A 19,809-nucleotide genomic window follows, 5' to 3' on the forward strand; every position below is an offset into this window, starting at 1 on the left:
GAGAGAGAGAGAGAGAGAGAGAGAGAGAGAGAGAGAGAGAGAGAGAGAGAGCGCGAGTGATGGGGGATATTTGCTGCTAGCACCTTGACCTGCTTCTTTTGTACACAAGATAATGAGATGGATGTTCAACTGTTTAGTATTTAAACTGGCCATATCAGGCCCAAAGATTCTACTTGTTTTATGTTCAAACTGGCCAGATCCAGCCTCTCACACTTACTCTATGATCTCATTCTAAAAATGAACAAACATATCATCAATATCTCAAAGCTATGAGAAATGCATGATGAATTTTTAAAAAATGTGAACAAATAAGTATTACATTTGACTGAGTAATCTGAATGTTAAGGGGTTAAATATCCCGAAGTTCCCTGTTGATGAAACCATACCTAAAACACATTTTTTTTTTTTATCAATTAATCTTGGAAAGAAATCACTTAACCCTGTCAAATGTAATGCTTATTCATTTACATTGTTTTGAATTAATCATGTATTATCTTGTAACTTTAAAATTTCAATGGTGTGATTATTTATTTTAAAAATTACATTGTAAAGTAGGTGTGAGAGGTGGGATTTGGTTGGTTTGAACATTAAACAAGGAGAATTTTTGGGCTGGATATGGCTGGTTTAAATGCTAAAAGGTTAAGGAAGGCTTTATGAATGTATAGTGTGACAAGAACTCTCTTGATTTTCTATTAAAAATGGGACTGCCATCATTAGTGAAATTACAAGCATAAATGTTAACTTTCTTTTTCTATGATATTTTGTATCCGGCCTGTCTTTATTACCTACATTTTGCAGCACTCCAATCCACTAAGATAACAGTGTTCCTTCTGTCACCCTCTCTTCATTAAGCTCTTCAATCCTCTCTCTGTCTCTACCTTAATCATTATACACCAGTGTACCACATTCCTGAGTAAAGAAACTTCTTTGATCATTCCAACAACTTAATTATCACCCTCACTTCACTTCCAATATATCAACGATGATGGAAACATTCATAATCATCCCCTTTCTTCCATAACCATCAAGCTGTGCAGTTCCTGTAGTCATGCTCTATTACATCATAATCTTGAGATTAACAAAGACATCAATCATATCTGAGATGACAATTGCCCACCTGTGGGCTGTATTCATCTCCTGTCTGTTGAATCAGTTTCCTGTTAGATTATTTCATTTTAGAGTGCACTGATGGGTCTCTCTGTGATTTACATTCAATCAATTCTAGTGTACCAAAAGATTATAACTCCAATACTCTTCCTTTTGTACATTAATGCTGTTATTTTTAACTATGTATATGATATCCCTCACTTCTCAATCTTCTATATACAACTTACTGCCTCCATGAACAGAGATGATGATGATGATGATGATGTATCTGCTTTTCATGCTGACATGGGTTTGGCAGGTTGTAACCTAGATGTGTTGAAGGACCTCATCTGACTTAGAAGTTTTGTTTTTAGTTTGGTCTCTATGGCTGGATGCCCTTCCAACATCAATCACTTTATAGGTTTTACTGGATGCATTCTTTCATTGCATAGCTCTAGAGAGGCTGTCACATCTTCAATAAGACTAAAAGATCCTCCCAACCCAATACTTAGAGAGTACTGGGTGCATTTTATTGTGCCACTAGCAACAACAAAGATAGGGTGACAGAGTGATAGATAGCTTTATAGAGTTAACTGTTGTTGGGGGCTGAATTATTTTCTGGTTCTAAAGAGAAAAGCTAGTTTTATCTTGGAGAAGACTTGCCTTTTGTTTGAATCTAAAACTAAGTTATAGTTACTTAAGCCTTGCAGCTGGTGGAAACATAAATTTTAAATAATTGATAATTTATTTGCTAATGGTCTGCAATTTCAACTTCAAAATGTCTTTAATATGTTTTATTTAAAACAGTAATTTAATTTATCTGTTTACTTTTACCAGATATTTTATAATATATATTACACCTGTAATATCATCTAATAGGCATATTTTTGTTGAATGCGAGGTGGAATGGATTATATTCTCTGTTATTCCCAAGCTTCTATATTGATTGAATGTGAATGTAGACATATGGTAATGGAGACGTATATGGAAGTATCAGATAGATTTCAGAAACCAAAACAAGAAAAGAAAAAAAAGTCTTATGAATTGTTTTAATATGAACTTTGCATTTAGAAATTAATATAATTTAATGATAACTTTTTTCAATAATTTGGTTGTTATATTAAGTATGTCAGAATATATTGTTAATGATAATTTTTTGAACACCTGTTTAATGTCTTCCTAATATCAAATTAATATCTCCTCCAGTAGAGTGACAACTGTTACAAAAGAGAATATTTTCTCTACAAATTGAGCACATGAGTGCATCTGGCAATGAGATGGCTTCTATCATCAGTGACATACTGTGTCTCATTTGTATGTGGAAGAGGAAGGTGTCCAAAGGCTGATCATCCTGACAACAGAACTCATTTCAAAGTTAAAAACAATTAGCAGATAAGAATAGTTGACATAGTTGCTTACTGGAATGATAATGAAACTGACTGATGGTAAATAATAGTTTTTAAACCGCTTCACTAACACCAGATGAATCTGCTCAGGCACACCAGTCATTATATCTATATAGAGCTGTAGTAACATTTGTATCTGGACAAAAACGGTATTTCTCATGGGGTATCCAGCCATCAAATCTGTTCTGATGAAATCTCAAAGTGACACGCACATCTATATCATAGCCAAAACTACACACCGGAGTAGATGTTCTCAGCAGGACTAGATTATACTACAGTTCTGAAAGAATGCTGACAGAAAAAGTTCAACTATGACCTACTCTGGAGTACTTCATATATAAACTGGGATATTGTCGCTGTCATGCACAACACCAGACTATATCAAAATACAAAAGAAAAGGCATCTGTCTCATTACCAGATTTTCACTCACAAACCCATTATAACCATTAGCTCACCAAAATACTGTGTCCTCTCTATCTCTTCTATAACTATTACAACAGTTCCTACTTCTCTGAACTAATAAGCTGTGTAGAACTTGGTACATCAGCCATTCCTCCTCTTCTTCCTTCTCCTCTTTTAATGTCCATTGTCCATGCTGGCATGGGTTGGGTGGTTTGACAGGATCTAGCGAGCTTCAATGTCAGTTTTGGCATGGCAAATCCTATACTAAATACTTGATCTATGAAAATCCAAACATCTTAAGGTTTACAAACTAGTTTGGAACAATTTTCTGTTTAAATATCTTTATAACATGAAATTATATTGAAGGTGAAGCACCTGCAACCTTTGTAACCCTTAAGTGTAATCTTAAGGGAGGAGTCTGGATTTTACATAAAAAATACATTTTTGCTCTTTATATATTTATTCTAATGTTCTTAAAATGTCAAATTATCTATAAACACAAATTTAAATGTTTACCTCTTATTTAAATATTTATAATTTCTTTTCTGTATAGTAAATAAAATTTTCTTTTATTTGGCCATATTAGATTTCACATGCAGTTTTCAAACAGAAAGAAATTCTAAGTTGGAAGGATCTCACAAGAGAGATGACTTACAAGAAACAAAGAAAAAGAGGGAGAAAAAGGTAAAAGAAAAAACAGGAATGAAGAATGACTACTATAAATACGAGGTGGTATCAAAAATTTCCTGGATTAGTTATGTTTAATAAATAATAACTTATTTACCTAAGTTTTAACATCATCTCCTTCGAAATAGTCACTTTGCATAATAACACACCGGTCCCAGCATTCCTACCACTTTTGGAATCCGGCCTGGAAGTCATTTTCCATAAGTGAGTCAAAGACCTTCTGTAATTTGCTTTTGATTTTGACAGCGGTGTTAAAACAGTGACCTTTGAGCTGCATTTTCCTCTTGGGGAAGAGATGGAAGTCTACAGGTGCTAAATCTGGTGAATGGGGCAGGTGTGGAAGTGAGGAGAGCTCAGTGACAGGGTGCATTGTGGTCATGAAGAATCCAATTCTTGTCGCTCCACAGATCTGGTCACTTTTGCTGAATGTCCTCCTTCAAACACTTCAAAACATTGCAAGAGAACTCTCAATTGATGGTCTGGCCCTGGGGTACTAATTCTCAATGCACAATACAATATTTCCAGGGGTGACACTCGAGGCAGGTCTTCCAGATTGCTCATCATCTTCCAAGGACAGTCTTCTGCTTTTGAAGTGTCCGTCCCATTTGAAACATTGTGTATGACCCATTGCCTCATTACCACAAGCTTGCCGAAGCATGCTCATGTCTCTGTAGCAAACTTTCCAAGTTTAATGCAAAATTTTATGATGGCTCTTTGCTCCAACATCCTGTCCATGACAAAAATAGTAGACTACAGCAGACACATGGTCGCAAAAACAAAAATTTCACAACTTGCAAAGTAAACACAGCAATGTCACTTGACACACTACCAGCTCTCAGTGTGCACACAATCATGTGCTGCCATCTGTTGGTGTGCTACAGAACTAGTCCAGGAACTTTTTGATACCACCTTGTAAGAGAATGATGAGAATAAGGAATATGTTAAAAAATGATCTATATACCATGTAAAACTGTGGTTCATACCACCAGTCTTTCCATGTCATTATACTTCGAGTGCATGACAATAAACCGTCTTTTTCCTGGCTTTCTGTTACAGCTGGTGTGGAGTACATTTTCTCTGGGGAGAAAGTATGAAATATAAAGGAGAAAAATACTCCAATTCCAGTCACTATAAATACAAGTAGCTGAAAATAAAGAAACATTGTAAATGGAAAATCTGTAAATAACAAATGTAAATGAGAGAAGGAAGTGAAGAGAATTTCTCTTTTATTGGTTCCAAATATTTAAGTCTTTTTTTTAAACTTGTATCTTGTAGCTAATGAAAATACAAATGCACTGTTATATTCACTTGTAATTACTTTGTATTAACCCATTAGCATTCAAATTATTCTGTCAAGTGAAATGCTTATTTATTCACATTGTTTTGAATTAATCAAGCACTGACTTGTAGCTTCAAAATTTTGATGATGTGGTTGTTTATTTTTAGAATGACATTGTAGGGTATGTGTGAGATGTTGGATATGACCAGTTTGAACATAAAAGAGGCAGAATATTTTGGCCAGATATGGTCAGTTTAAATGCTAAAGGGTTAGTAATGATTTCTAACATAAGCACAAGACCATATATTTAGGAGTAGGGGAATTCAGTCCTAAACTGGTACTTCATTTGATGGAAGCTGTCAGGGTGTGTGACTAAGAGATAACAAATCTCTGAACGTAAATGGAATGGTCCTATGGGTTTTTGATTGAATACTTCACAAGCTTATCTATTAATAAACAGATTGGTCCATTAAATGCTGCTGTACTGTTCATAATTAGTAGCAGGGATTTCAAGGATTGGAGAGATGGGTTTTCATACCTTTCCCTCAGAGTATTATTAATTATAGTCAAAAGAAATAGTTATCACCAGAAACTGGAAATGTCATAGCCTCAGCTCATTGGAGTTTTATTTCTATTCTGGAATGTAATTGAACAAAAATGTTTCACTTAACATCAACTGCTTCTGAAACTAAAATATGCTGGTATTGATTTTCACGTGAATATTTTAAAATCTTAATTCCTAGTTATCTCTGGGTCTTTGACATTAATCTCAGCTTGACACTGACAAGTACATAGAATTATGTAAATTACTACATAACTAGATTTGTTGACTTTATAAGTGGATTTGTTTAGCCTCTGGTCAGCCCTATTCAAGCAAGCTACAATCAAAGGTATTCCGAACATAAACACATCTATTTTCTTCAACACAAAGTATCTAGGATTACATTATCCAATATGTCCTTCAATTTTAAAACAGTAAAGTATGATTTGATAGTGATTTTACTCTTATTTCTAGCAAGCTGAAAAGCCACATAGAGGATCCATCAGTGACTTACATTTGTAAGTCACTGATGGATCCTCTGGTAAGTTATATGATTTTGATGGTCTTTAAGGTGATGAACATATGATTGATGCTGATGAGGCCACTAACAATTGAAATAGTCTGTAACAAAGTAATGAGATTAAAAGAGAAATATGTCTTACCTCAAACTTGCCACTATCTTTTCTTCCTAACTTCTCACCAACATTCATATTAAATATTATCCAAAATATAATATATACTGCTAAATTTGATAGCACTGTAAAAGCATAACTGAAAAAAAGGAAAAATTAAAAAAAACTTATAATGGTGACGAAAGAAGAGAAAAACATTGTCACACTTACATCGACAACTTGATTACAAACACTGGCCTGAAATGTATCCAGGACCTCAAGACAGTGATTTTGGACCGAGAAGTGTAGTGGGTGGACTTTGTTGCTGTGGTCCAGGTTGGAACCCGGCCATAATAATGATAAATAATGTCAGTAGAATATGTATGTAGAGTGTCCTAATGAAGTAATTTTGGAATTTGGATTTAATCCATAATTGAGTTATTTCATTCAAATTACATCTTTGGACTGCTCCAAATAACACAATGAAAGTTGACTTATTCAAGTCTGTGAATGACATTTTAGGTAAGTTTATGTGTGCCTTGAAGTAAACTGAGTAATGAGGGACTGAAAATATCCGTTGGTATCTGATACGCTATTCTATTTATTCCCTTGTACTACTAGCCATTACTTTTTCTCCAGGCCACCCAACCTATACCAGAAAGAAAAGCAGATGTAAAAACAATGATGATGGGCTCTCTCTCTCTTTCACACACACACACACACACACACACATGTACATATGACAGGTTCCCACAGTTTCTATCAATCAAATTCCACTTAAAAGGCATTAATCAGTCTATGGCTACAGGTAGAAGACACTTGCTCAATATGAGATCAAATTTAGAACCATATGGTTACAGAGCAAACTATGTAACAACACAGCTATTTTTGCAACTATGTAAGGTCTCTTCCTTTTCTTATTTGAATTTATCGTATAAAAAAGGATTTGGTTTCTCTCTAACATAAGCAAAGTTAGAAAAACTACAATAGTGAAGAGTTACAGTTTTTTTAATGATCAAGTCAGAGAAGAAAGGGCAGTGCCCATGATAGCTTTTGAATGCCCCTGAAGCTGGAAGAAGAAAGCTCTATACAATGTTCATAATTTACTTCAAACACCACAGCTTTATTAAAAGTTGTTTAGTACATAACCACATTCTTATTTCAACCTCTTTCTTCATCAAATCATTGATGGTTAAACTTGATGTACTTGCAATGGTCTTGCAAGAAATGTTTGAGACAGTTGGTGTAGAGCTTATATATAATGTTCAGGCAAGTAATTTGCCAAGTAGCTCTTTTTGTTCTTGATCTGTTTATGCAATAGCAATTCTGTCTGGTATGTCATTTTCATCTTCATCATCTTTTTAAATTAACAAGTAGGGGGCTTTCTATTGAATATCAATTATTAGATCTCAGTCTGGTATCCTTCCTTTATACACCTTTGCCAGTTTTAATTAAACTTGATAGTGAATGATGAAGTTGATAAATTACTCTTTCCTAATTGTCTTTGATACAGAATGGATCATAATTGAAATTCTGGCCATTCTATATTTTAAGCCAATATGTGAAGCACTTTAGGTATCTCTTAGGCATCAAATCAGAATGATAACAGCTGTATTCAGACAGGATTAATTCGCCACTGTCAAAGTCTGCAGTAATACTTGTCAAAGTCTGCAGTAACATTATCAATAACATTCAGTGCTCTCATTAAAAACCAGCTGTTCTTTAATGACTATATAAAACTGGAAAAACTATCCTCAAATTACAGTTTTAAATAATCTCCGTAGTTTGTTTCCAAAGAATTTGTTTTATATATGCAAATAGTTTAAGTTTGAGAAGATTTTGTCCCACTAACTTGTCTCAGTAATAGAACTTAAACTTTTTATAGCGCCAGAACAATTCTTGATTTATTTGGAAAATGTCTATGTAGTCTCTTCAATACTTATGCTGTACTGTCAGGTACAAGGTCTGAACTAATGATTTTGTCCCATAGCAGAACAAAAACTACCAGCCAAAGACAGGATTTTTCTTTGCATCTACTTTTGATACTGTAACAGCTTGAGTTCTTTAAACATTTTAAGTGCATTTTTTTTTTTACAGTTCTTTCAACTTTGCTTGTCATGATGATCAATAAAATGGTTTAATTCATTAAAAAAAAAAAAATGCATATGAACATATACAAGGCAAACTGATTTACATATTGGTGCCAGCTGTTTTCTTTCCACAACAAAATTATATTCAGTATAGAAATATTATGATCTTTGATTCTGTATTTTGTATTATAATTATAAATTTAACAGATGTCAACTAAGTATTGATATACAAATTAAATCATCCACCATGAAGCTCAAATTTAAAGATGATACAGCAAGCAAAATGAAGATAAAATTCATTGGTTCCATCTCAAAACATATCAGTTAGATTATGTGCTATGTAATTGTTTTTTATTTCAACAAGTGATAAAGTTGCTGCTACACATTGGAACTGAATCTAGAACCATGTAGTCAGGAATTAAAGTTCTTACCACACAGCTACACATGTGCTGATGTATATTTTACAAATGTAAAATGTGGGTTCATATTTCTGAATTTCAAGACAAGGAATTATGCTGCCCATTAACATTATTTGCTTTATCTGTCCCAGATTCAATGCAATTAATTATATCACTGTTATTTGTGGTAAAAGAAATTTCAAAGGACATTATGAATGTTTTCACCATGAATTCATCATTATCATCATCATCATTTAATGTCCGCTTTCCATACTGGCATGAGTTGGATGGTTTGACTGAGGACTGGCAGGTAACACTGGCATTGACCAGGCTCAAATGGTGCTTTTTATGTGCCAGTCAGGCGACACCGGCATCGGCCACAGTCAAATGGTGCTGTTTACATGCCACTGGCACAGATGACAGTCAGGCGGCACTGGCATTAGCCACGCTTGAATGGTGCTTTTTACATGCCACTGGTATGTGATGAAATGTTTTTTGTACATCTTCAGTGCTTATTGCACCTGGGCATCTGCCACACCCTAAAACTATCACCTTACTGACAGCATCCCAGTACATGGCTCGTACAACTCTCACCAACCACACATCTATCCCTAGTTTCCACACTGATCACCAGATAAGGGATTGGGGGACCCTGTCAAAGGCTTTCTCCATGTCATCAAAAGCCAAGTACAGGGGTTTATCTTTGACTAGGAATTTCTCTTGCAGCTGGCAGTTGACTATGGTACTGCTACACCAGTCATTGGGTATGACTCCTTCCTGTATCACCTGGTTAACTATAGACTACACCGCCAGATATTTTAAGCATCTCAGCAGTGATTCCTGATAGGCAGGAGGCTTTCCCTGTCTTCATACCCTTAATTGCTTTTTCTACCAAGGTACTGTCAATTTGAGTAGCTAGTCCCTCTGTTGGGTTGGCATTTGGCAGACTCTCTTTCTTCCATTCTTTCTCTTCATTTAGCAACTTTTCATAGAGGCATCTCTCTCTTTGCAGCATCATTAAATGCAAGTGAACTATCATCCATGCCAACACATTTCTCTCCTATGACATCACAATTTTCTCACACACACTGTCTTGCAATATGAAACACTTCAAGCCTCTGGTCCTCACAATGCAGAACATTGGCAATTTTTTTCTTATCTACTTCCCCTCTGGCTAAGTAAACTGGTCTTCTAGCTTCCCTTCTGGTGATCTGATACAGTTCCCTGCTACCACCACACTTCCAGTCCTTCCATACCCGTTTCTTTTCCCTAATGGCCCTGCCAACAACATTGTTCCACCACCATGTCACCTTAGGTCAAGAGGGGACTTTGCATCAGCCACAGATCTTGTTAGTAGCCTTCAACAGGTTGTCCTGTAGGAACCTCCAGTTATCCTCCACATTGTGTGATGCTAAATCTTCCTCTTTTTCATCAAAAGCTTCAAGTAATACGTCTCTAAATCTCTGCCCATTCAGAGGATCCTTAAGCTTCCAGATCCTTCTTTTCCATGCTGGTCATCTTCTGGGCAGCCATTTAGCCCTGATCCTGAAGTTGCTAACTATTAACCTATGTTGTAGGGTGCATTCTTCGCCTGGAAAAGTCTCTCATTTCCTGGCAAGAATGTAGTCAATCTGACTAGTGTACCCACCAGACTGGTAGGTGAACAGGTGACTGGCAGGTTTCCTGAAGTGAGTATTACAGATCATAAGATCATTTGCATTACAGAACTCCAACAGCCTGCTTCTCTTTTCATTGCGGGAACCAAATCCATTTCCCCCATGTGCACCATGGAAGCTCCCTGAATGTTGTCCAACATGCTCGTTGAAGTTGCCAGCCACAAAGAGAAGGTCCTTGTCATTTGTTGAAGAGGTAGTCTGCAAAAGGGTGTCATAAAATCAGTCTTTCTATTCATCAGGTAGCCCTGGCTGAGGAGCACAGGCCGAGAGAATGGTTGCTAATCCATGTTGTAGCACTAGTCTAAGCTTAAGTATTCTATCACAGACTCTGACTACCTCGATTACTTTATTATCAAGGAGTATACCCACACCCCCAACCCCATCAGTGTTCCCTACCCAGAAAATCTTATACCTATGTTCTTTGCCTGTGAGGAACCAAGCAGTACTTCCTCTCCATCTTACTTCTTGGATGCAGCACAAATCTACAAGTCTCTGTTCAAGCATCTCAACAATCTCACTAGACCTACCTTTCAATGTGCCAACTCTGAAGGTGTGGAAGGTGTGGGCTGGCAAGACCCTGGTATGGGGGACAGAAGCATTATGCATCTGAGAAGAAAGCTCGCATGTGTGATTGACAGATCTCGTAAACATACAAATAGGCTTCAACCTGCATACACTTCACCATCATTATATTTGCTTTATAATCATCATCATCATCATCCCAAAAAAGTTTGCTTGCATGCTTTGAAGCTTATCAGAAAAATACCTCACACACAAGCTATTTTATGATGCTCATGGCATGTGATTCAGTAATTAATAATAAGTAGAAGCACTCCCCTGTTGTGATAAGGCTATCTCAAATTACAGGATTTCGTACTTACAGGAACTGTAAAGTAGGACTACTAATTTCAGGATATAGTTTGTAATTTTGTTCTTACAGAAACTTTGATAAATTTTAAGTATTTAAAAGCTACACTTTCTTCTTAGCTAAATGGTTGCTTCTCTCTAAATTTAACTAAGATCAAAGTATAGTTCACAATTTGAAAAACTGTAATCCTGATACATACCCACACATATATATTGTGTGTGTGTGTGTGTGTGTGTGTGCACGCACATGCATGTGTGTGTGTGTGTGTGCACGCACATGCATGTGTGTGTGTGTGTGTGTGTGTGTGTGTGTGTGTGTGTAAGTATGCAAGTGTTTGTACATGCATTGCTATAAACACTTACTGAATGTAAGGTAGAATTTTTTACAGTGAATATTTATGTGTTTGTGTATATTTTCTTGGATCATGGTGAATATTTATCTTTCTTATTTCTTTACTGCCCACAAGGGGCTACACACAGAGGGGACAAAGAAGGACAGACAAAGGGATTAAATCGATTATATCGACCCCAGTGTGTAACTGGTACTTAGTTAATCGACCCCGAAAGGATGAAAGGCAAAGTCGACCTCGGCGGAATTTGAACTCAGAATATTTATCTTTCTACCAACCTATTTATCTAAATCGACCTTCACCAGCACCACTGTCAATCATCATCACCAACACAACTAATATCAATACCCAAACCAATACAACCAACACCATTACCAACTCACCAATCCTTGACCAACAACAACAGTAGTCTGAACAATATAAGCAACTTCCTCTAAAATAACACTCATGAGATGTGGTATTCTTGTGTAGTTTAGATGCTGAATGAAATGTCTTTGATTTTAGTCTATGAAAATTGACTTGGAATTAAACAGTAAACAATACAATTAACTAGAACAGTATTCATGTATACAAAAGGCATTGCTACATGGTAGTGAGAGGTAGGCTCTGAATGCAGAAGACATATGAAGGCTAGAAAGGAATGAAGCTAGTATGCTCTACTAGATGTGTGATGTCAGTGTACATATGCGACAGAGCGCTAGTGTGTTGAGAGAAAAGTTAGGTATAAGAGGAATTAGATGCATTGTGCAAGAGAGAAGACTGTATTGGATTGGTTATGTGATGCATATCGATGTAGACAGTTGCATAAAGAAGTACTGATCACTTAAAATGGATGGAAGTAGTGGAAGATGGAGACCCAGGGAGACATGAGATGAAGTGCTGAAGGCCAATCTCTAAACATTGCACCTTATGAAGGAGATGACATAGGACTAAGATATCTGGCTCCTTGCAAAACTCAAGACCTGTTCACCACAGCAGAATTGATGCCAGAGCTAGTGCCATGTAAAAAGCACTATTATTGTTGCCTTGTGAAAAGCACTAGCGCTGGTGCCACATAAAAAGCACTTGTGCTGGTGCCATGTTAAAAGCACAGGTGCTGAATTCCATGTTAAAAGCACTGGGGCTGATGCCACATTAAAATCATTAGTGTTGGTGCCACATAATAAGCACTTGTGTTAGTGCCATGTTAAAAGCACTGGTGTTGGTGCCATGTTAAAAGCACTGGTGATAGTGTCACATGACAAGCACCCAGTACATTCTGTAAAGTGGTTGGCTTTAGGAAGGTCATCTAGCCATAGAAACCTTGCAAGAACAGACAAAAGAGCCTGATGCAGCCCACTGGCCTTACCAGCTCCAGTCAAACCATCAAAACCATGATGGCATGGAAAATGGACATTAAATGATGATAAATATAATGATCACCACCAACAACAAACCTCCACTTATTACCAACACTAAAACCAGTACAATCAACAGCATCACCACTACCAACTCAACAACTTTTGAATAAATAACTGCCAACAACAGTAATAATATCAGCATGATAGCAATGCCTGTAGCTACATAAGTTGCATGTCAACACAACAGGATGCGCGTGTGTGTGTGTGAAAGAGAGTAGAGTGTGGGGTTTTTATGGTTCAAGTTTTGAGACACAATGCTTAAGTATAATGAGTTGGTAGAGGACATTGTTAGGACTGGTAGACTTGTTTCTTTAAAGTAATTAGTGGTATCTCCACACCTGGTACATGTGTATGTGGAAGTGGAGGAATCTAGTGGAGTGGAATGGGGGGGGGGGTAAATTTGTGATTGACAGACCAAGAATATCTAGCGTGGAGTTGGATGCAAAGCTGCAGTAAAGGTGGAGACTTTCTACATGGGTTTAGGGTTTACAGAACTACCAGTGTTTAGCAGAGAAGAAAATAAGACCTCTGTAAAGTTGGTTGAGATTTGTTTTGGTAAGGAACCAAAAGAACTAGGTGCTGTTTGAGAAGCAAGAAAGCTTACAGGCTGTGTGAATTCTAACCCAGTTTCAAAGAGTGGATGAGATTTCCCAGGCTTGTAAGCCTTGATTTTGCTCAAACAGCAGCAGCAACAAGCCACTTGTGGGACTTGGGACACTGAAGTTTTGTTGCATGTGAGATGTGAAGGGATATGCCTAAATAGATAACATGTTTGATAATCTTTGTAAAATAATGGAACAGAATGGAAGTGTAAAATTTTTACATTTCTCTTTAATTGAGGGGACCTTTAGATATTCAAGGGACCCTTCTTAGTTCAAACGGTCTCAATGTATCAGCTGGATCTTCCTCTCTTATAGGCTCTGATGAGTGGGTAGTATCAAGTATTGTGTGCATTGTAATGTTCGACACACAGAAACACACACAACTCACAAACTCAAGCATGTACACAAACACACACCCACACACAGGGTACAAGCACCAATGGGCAGCTGTAGCCATATGTACAAATGCCAGGAAAACAGAAACAAGAAGAATATTTCACAAAGGAAAATAAAATGTCTTTTACAGATATGAAACATTAAAATTATAAGGAAAGTAAAAATGGGGAGTAGTGATGTTGATACCTTTCTCTGAAGAGAAGTGACTAAATGGATCAACAACTTACTGTTGGACAATGTATAAATGTGTGTATGCATAAATGTCTGTTTAAATGCGTGTATTAATGTATACTTATATGTATGTATATGTATACATACATTAATGTATACATACATGTATGTATATGCATCATTTTCTTTGCAATCTGAAAAATTCTTGCTGCCAATATAAAAATAGAACCTTACCGTATACTGTTCAGTGACACACGTTCATGTTTGTTTCTGGTCAATTCTGGGATGAGAGACAGATGGGAAATCTGAACATTTGCCCAACCAAATTGAAATACCAGGATGAAGGATATGTAGTATATTAGTTGTATGGAATCTGGCTCATTTTCACAAGTAATGCAGGGATTGAAGATAAAAGGAAAGCTCAAAAGAACACAGAAAGTACCTAGATTAAGAGAAAAAACCAAAGTTTTAATAAATAAAGGCTTAACTTTAAGTTAAAAGAAATTGTGTTAATTTATGTTAATCTATTATTATAGCAATTATACCAACTATTATAACAGGTTAAAAGATGTGCTAATTATTGTGGTTAAAAGATGTGTTAATTATTGTAGTTTAAAGATGTGTTTGTTAAAATAACATTGGAAATTTTCATAAGGGTGACTTCTGCATAAAGTATATATATAGCTAAGTGCAAGCTACTAAGAGTGAAAATATGTTTTAACCAATTGCAATTACAACTGAAGAAAAGTCATTGGTGTTAATAAAAATTCCTATAAAAAAGAACAAAAGAGAAAACCCCTGACATTACAGTTAATAAAAGATTAAATGGACATATGTAGAGGACAAGTGAGTGAGGTTGGTATTTGGGAAGTATGGTGACAATGTGAAACATGCTTTGGCCATATTAGATCTCAGAAAAACATAGTACACAACTATCAGACTATATACTCCTCCTCCTCCTCCTTTAACATCCATTTTTCATGCTGGTATGGGTTGGATGATTTGGCCAGAACTGGCAAGCAAGGGAGCTACACCAGTTTCCAGCCTGATTTAGCTTGGCTTCTATGGCTGGATGCCCTTCCTAATGCCAGCTTACTTTACAGAGTGTGCTGGGTGCTTTTTGACATGGCATCTGCACAGGTGCTTTTACATAGCACCAGCATGGGTTCTATTATGTGGTGCTGGCACAGGTGCTTTTTATGTGGTTCTAGCACAGGGGTCTTGCAGACCAATCCTCTTCAGCAGGAGGGGTGGCATTAACACTTCTGCTGTGGAGGATAGGTCTTTTTGTGTACAGCAAGGTGCCAGATATCTTGGTCCTTTGTCACCTCTCTTAGTCCTTGAAGAATGTATAATTTTGGTGTGGAAAATTCACTGATTTGGCAATTAACAAAACAACATGAAGACATTTCCTAAAGGTGCATTCTCTATGGTAGCCTGCAATTAATTTTATATTCTACATGGAGAAAGCGTTCTTGAGAATTTGAAAGAGAAAAGAGAAACAATAAAAGTCAGTTAATTTTTGTTTCAAATTGGTATTAGTAATGCCTAATATTATTTATTAAAAATAAAGATTCAGGATTAATTTAAGCACAGAAGGTATCAATTAAAAAGTGCATTCAATTGGGATTTCCAGCTATAACCATTCGAGGATTTAGGAATTAAAACTGTTGGCCTCACTTCTATTTTAAAGCAGTATGGTGCTTGTTTGGGAAAATTTAATTTTAACACTGTGAAATTTAAGGGACTAGCTAGATTAAAGTTTTCTAGCTGGTATGTAAAGTTATTTTATACTGTTTGATAGAAATATGACTTTTTTTAGAGGCAGAGCATTTTTAACGATTTACACTTTAGTGGTTAACACGTTAACACTTGATCTTTTATTCAGTAAAGAGTTAAATGAAGGTGAACATTTTAAATCTTAACAATTTGAAAGTATTTCTAAAACTTATGATAGGTTCTATAACATGCCCAACACTCTAGAGAATGCAGAGTGTTGCAGTCAGAGGCTGTGAAATGTGACCAGCAGAGGCTGTAAAATGTCACTAGAAGAGGCTGTGAAGCGTTGCTGGTAGAGACTGTTAGGGAGAATTGTCAATAGGGACTATGGGGCATCATTGACAGAAACTGTGAAGTACTGCTGAGAGAGGGTATTGATATAACCAGTTCCATTTCTTTAACCCCAAATCATCTCTGGCTGAGCAAATTTATGACATCTTATTTGTTCTGATGATCCTTTCTTTTCTATTAGATATATTTCTCATAAACAGCTATGATAAAAAAGAAAAGTACCTGAAGTATTTGTACAGAGATTTAAGTTTAGGTTGAGAGAAAAGATCCATTGAAGAATGGAAGATATATAATTGATCATTGGATAAAAGTAGACATGTGTAAGAGAGAAAGGTTTCTAATAAAGAATAGAAAGCATGATTTGCCACTGAAGAGGGGAGGTTAATGGCTGAAGTTGGTTGGGATGAAATTTTAAAAAGGAGGATTCAGAAGAAGTAAAAAGATGAATACTGTGGGAATGTAGAAAGGAAAATTTACCCTGGAAGAAGGGCAGATTGAAATATTTCACAATGAATTGGGACAATAAACACTAAATCTACTATTTAGTTAAAACAGTTATTTTTTAAACTTTGAATCTTCATTGTATAATGTAAATGACTTGAGATGGCACTCACAGCCAGTATTTTATCCATAGAACTATTATGCCTCCCAATAGCAAACATGATACATCATGAGAAACAACATATGTTTATTATCTTCTTGATCTAGTAGATATATTTCACAACAGATTAAAAAAACAAACACGCATTTGGTTTGAATTATCAGAAAATCACAATAACCCTTACCAAAACCAAGAGATAAACTACAGGAGAAATACTGTAGACCTCAAAATTAATTTTTATCTCTAGAAATGCATGTTACCATCAAAAACATTAGATTTTGTTGTTATGCTAAGTAAATTTCGTTGAAATGTCTAAAATTTCACTTGCAAGATATATATATCACTTAATCTGATTAATAAAATGTTTTTTGGAAGAATAGTCAGAATGCTGGGTACTCCAGATGAATTTCCACTTGTGCTTTTCCTGCATATAGAACTCATCTCTCTGACAACAATAGGATTTTGTTTTCTTTCCTATTTATTAAAACTTAAGCCATTGTTAAGTTTATGTTAACATCTCTAAATTTTAGGTTTTACTTGAAATTTTTTTTACTTTACTAGATTCATTTCCTATTATTTCTATTTTTAGTTTTATAAATATGTGATGGTATCAACCATTAATATTATATTAACCCTTTTGTTAAAATATTTCTTTTGAAATACACAAGCTTTGTTTCAATAAATTTTGACTGTTTCAGGAAGATTAGCATCAAAACTGTTATACACTTTTACTATGGGAAATACAATTTTTTAGTGATAGGCTGTTAAAAATTGGTGTCAGTATATAGAAATATGTTAATCTTAAATTATCTTTAAGGAATATGTTTCATTATTTTAAATTTACTTTTAGCATTTAGTATAAAATTCTTCATGGTAAGCTGCTTTGCAGCATTTCTTCCTCCTCCAAAATTTCAGGCCATGTGCCTATGGTAGAAAGGATTATTATTATTAAAATATAACATGTCTTGAATGGCACAACAATGCAGAGTGGACTATAATAACTGTTATAATTTAATTATCCATAGTCTGATATGATATAATATTTCAGAATACAAAAATTCCTTCAAATATCACTAGGAATTGGTCGAGTCACTCTGTTATAATTGGTTTTCCAAAGGTTACTGCAATTTTTTTTTCTGGAAGTGTCTCTGCAGTGGTCTCACAAAGCTCCTTCCGGAATTCCTCATGAGAAGTGCGTGAGGGTGGCCATGTCTCAAACTTGTGTGTGTTGGCACATCCACAGCACTGCTTTTAAGTTATGCATTATACTCTTTATTTTTGTTTCAGTCATTTGACTGCAGCCATGCTGGAGTACTGTCTTTAGTAGAACAAATCGACCCCAGGACTTATTCTTTGTAAGCCTAGTACTTATTCTATTGTTCTCTTTTGCCGAACTGCTAAGTTATGGGGATGTAGACACACCACCATCGATTGTCAAGTGATGGTGGGGGAACAAACACACATGTACATATATACATACATACATACACACACACATATATATATATATATATATATATATATATATATATATATACGACAGGTTTCTTTCAGTTTCAGTCTACCAAATCCACTCACAAGGCTTTGGCTGGCCCTGGGCTATAGCAGAAGACACTTGCCCAAGGTACCATGCAGTGGGACTAAACCTGGAACCATGTGGTTTGTAAGCAAGCTACTTACGATATAGCCACTTCTGTGCCTACATGCAGTTTTGTTTTTTTATAATACATGAGCATGTTATCAAAAATGAACCTACACGCATCCAGATGTAGCTAAATAATATATTTAGCCTGTTGTTAATTTGGGGCCCTAGTCTGTTTATGAGGGTAGCTTCCTTAATTCTTAAATTACCCAAATTTCTTTCATTGGTCTCACTTATGACTGTTATGTTTTTGTCAGTGTTCTGGTATCTGTCTAGATGTTTTCTGGAGGAGGCTCTCATGTTCAGATGTATTTTGATGCGAATGTGTAACGGTCTTGTGTTACCCATATAGAACTTGTTGCATTTGTTACATTGTATTCTATACACAACATTTACCTGTTGGTATAAACCTGTGTCACGGATGGGGCAGTTAGTTAGTGTGCATTGATTGCTGTCCCTTGCTCGTTTCTTTGCTAGGTGTCTTCTCAGAGAGGGGCCGGAGTGGGCTAGTTGTATGTCTAGCCCTTCTCTTCTTATGGCTCTTCAGATGGCTGTAGTTATCCTCTCACTAAAATGGGGTATTTTAATGAAGCATGTGTTGCTGTGTTTTCTGGGTTTTCTGGTGTCTCCTATTTTGGAACCGAGTGGAAGGGCTGAATTGTACAGGACAAACATATCTCTACTGGCTGCTTTCCTGTAGAACTCGGTGTGGATCTCTCCTTCCGTTATTTTCAGTTGGAAATCAAGTAGCGATAGGGATCCAGTGTTGTCAGGATGTTCTATAGTGAACCATATATTCATGTCCATGTTGAATGTCGTGAATATTCTGTCTGATGGAGAGAGTGAGCTAATGTGTGGCATGAACATTTGATCACTATAAGCAAATCATTTGTGTAGGTCATTTGGCAAAAGCTGAATGCTCATATGTCATCTTTGACGGAGAGTCCATCATTATTATTATTATTGCAGTGAGGTGGCAGAGTCATTAGCACTTTCGACAAAATGCTTACCAACATTTCATTCATCATACATTATGAGTCCAAATTCTGCCAAGGATGACTTTACTTTTTATCTTTCCAGGGTTCACAAAATAAGTGCCCCTCCCTCAAAACCTGCTGGTCCTGTGCCAAAATTTGAAACCATTATCATCATTATTATTATTACTGAGTGAGAGAGCAGCACATGTCATCAGAGTGACACTGGGGTACAAATATATGAAGCCCAATATACCCAGCATAACTACCCATCTGGTAAGGGTACATTAGGTACATACATCACAACCATATGTGCACGACCTGGTGGTCTCATATCAAGATAAACAGCACATGACTTTGCAGGTGGGGCCCTGTTAGAATTTTCTTCTGGTTGAGTAGCCCATCCCACTCAAATAGACCCTGATTAAGGGTTGTTTAAGGATGTCGAATGAAACACCCATGTTTCCAGAGGTGAATTATTCATACCTCAACTTATGGCTATGATGCTCCCCCACTACTTCTGATTGTGATCAGAAATGCACAATAACCCCCCCCCCCC

General features: G+C 36.1%; 2 protein-coding genes across 4 annotated transcripts in view; one reads left to right on the forward strand and one right to left on the reverse strand.

Annotated features, from left to right (window-relative positions):
* LOC128247040 (uncharacterized) overlaps positions 1-19,809 on the forward strand; it is a 66,648-nt gene that overhangs the window by 43,291 nt on the left and 3,548 nt on the right. For both annotated transcript variants that reach the window (XR_008263467.1, XM_052965667.1), the window contains one exon: positions 3,482-3,579. Coding sequence is in view for 1 of the 2 variants with exons in the window: in XM_052965667.1 (XP_052821627.1) it covers positions 3,482-3,579 (98 nt within the window). In the remaining variant the exon portion in view is untranslated. The remainder of the gene's footprint in view (positions 1-3,481; positions 3,580-19,809) is intronic.
* The window catches only part of LOC106874334 (major facilitator superfamily domain-containing protein 12), a 78,338-nt gene that overhangs the window by 27,956 nt on the left and 30,573 nt on the right, over positions 1-19,809 (reverse strand). For both annotated transcript variants that reach the window (XM_014922036.2, XM_052965666.1), the window contains exons 3-5: positions 14,198-14,405; positions 6,065-6,173; positions 4,544-4,726 (exon numbers count right to left, since the gene is read on the reverse strand). In XM_014922036.2, the coding sequence (XP_014777522.1) occupies positions 4,544-4,726; positions 6,065-6,173; positions 14,198-14,405 (500 nt within the window). The remainder of the gene's footprint in view (positions 1-4,543; positions 4,727-6,064; positions 6,174-14,197; positions 14,406-19,809) is intronic.

Source organism: Octopus bimaculoides, chromosome 2, assembly GCF_001194135.2.
Source record: "Octopus bimaculoides isolate UCB-OBI-ISO-001 chromosome 2, ASM119413v2, whole genome shotgun sequence".
Lineage (NCBI taxonomy): Eukaryota > Metazoa > Mollusca > Cephalopoda > Octopoda > Octopodidae > Octopus > Octopus bimaculoides.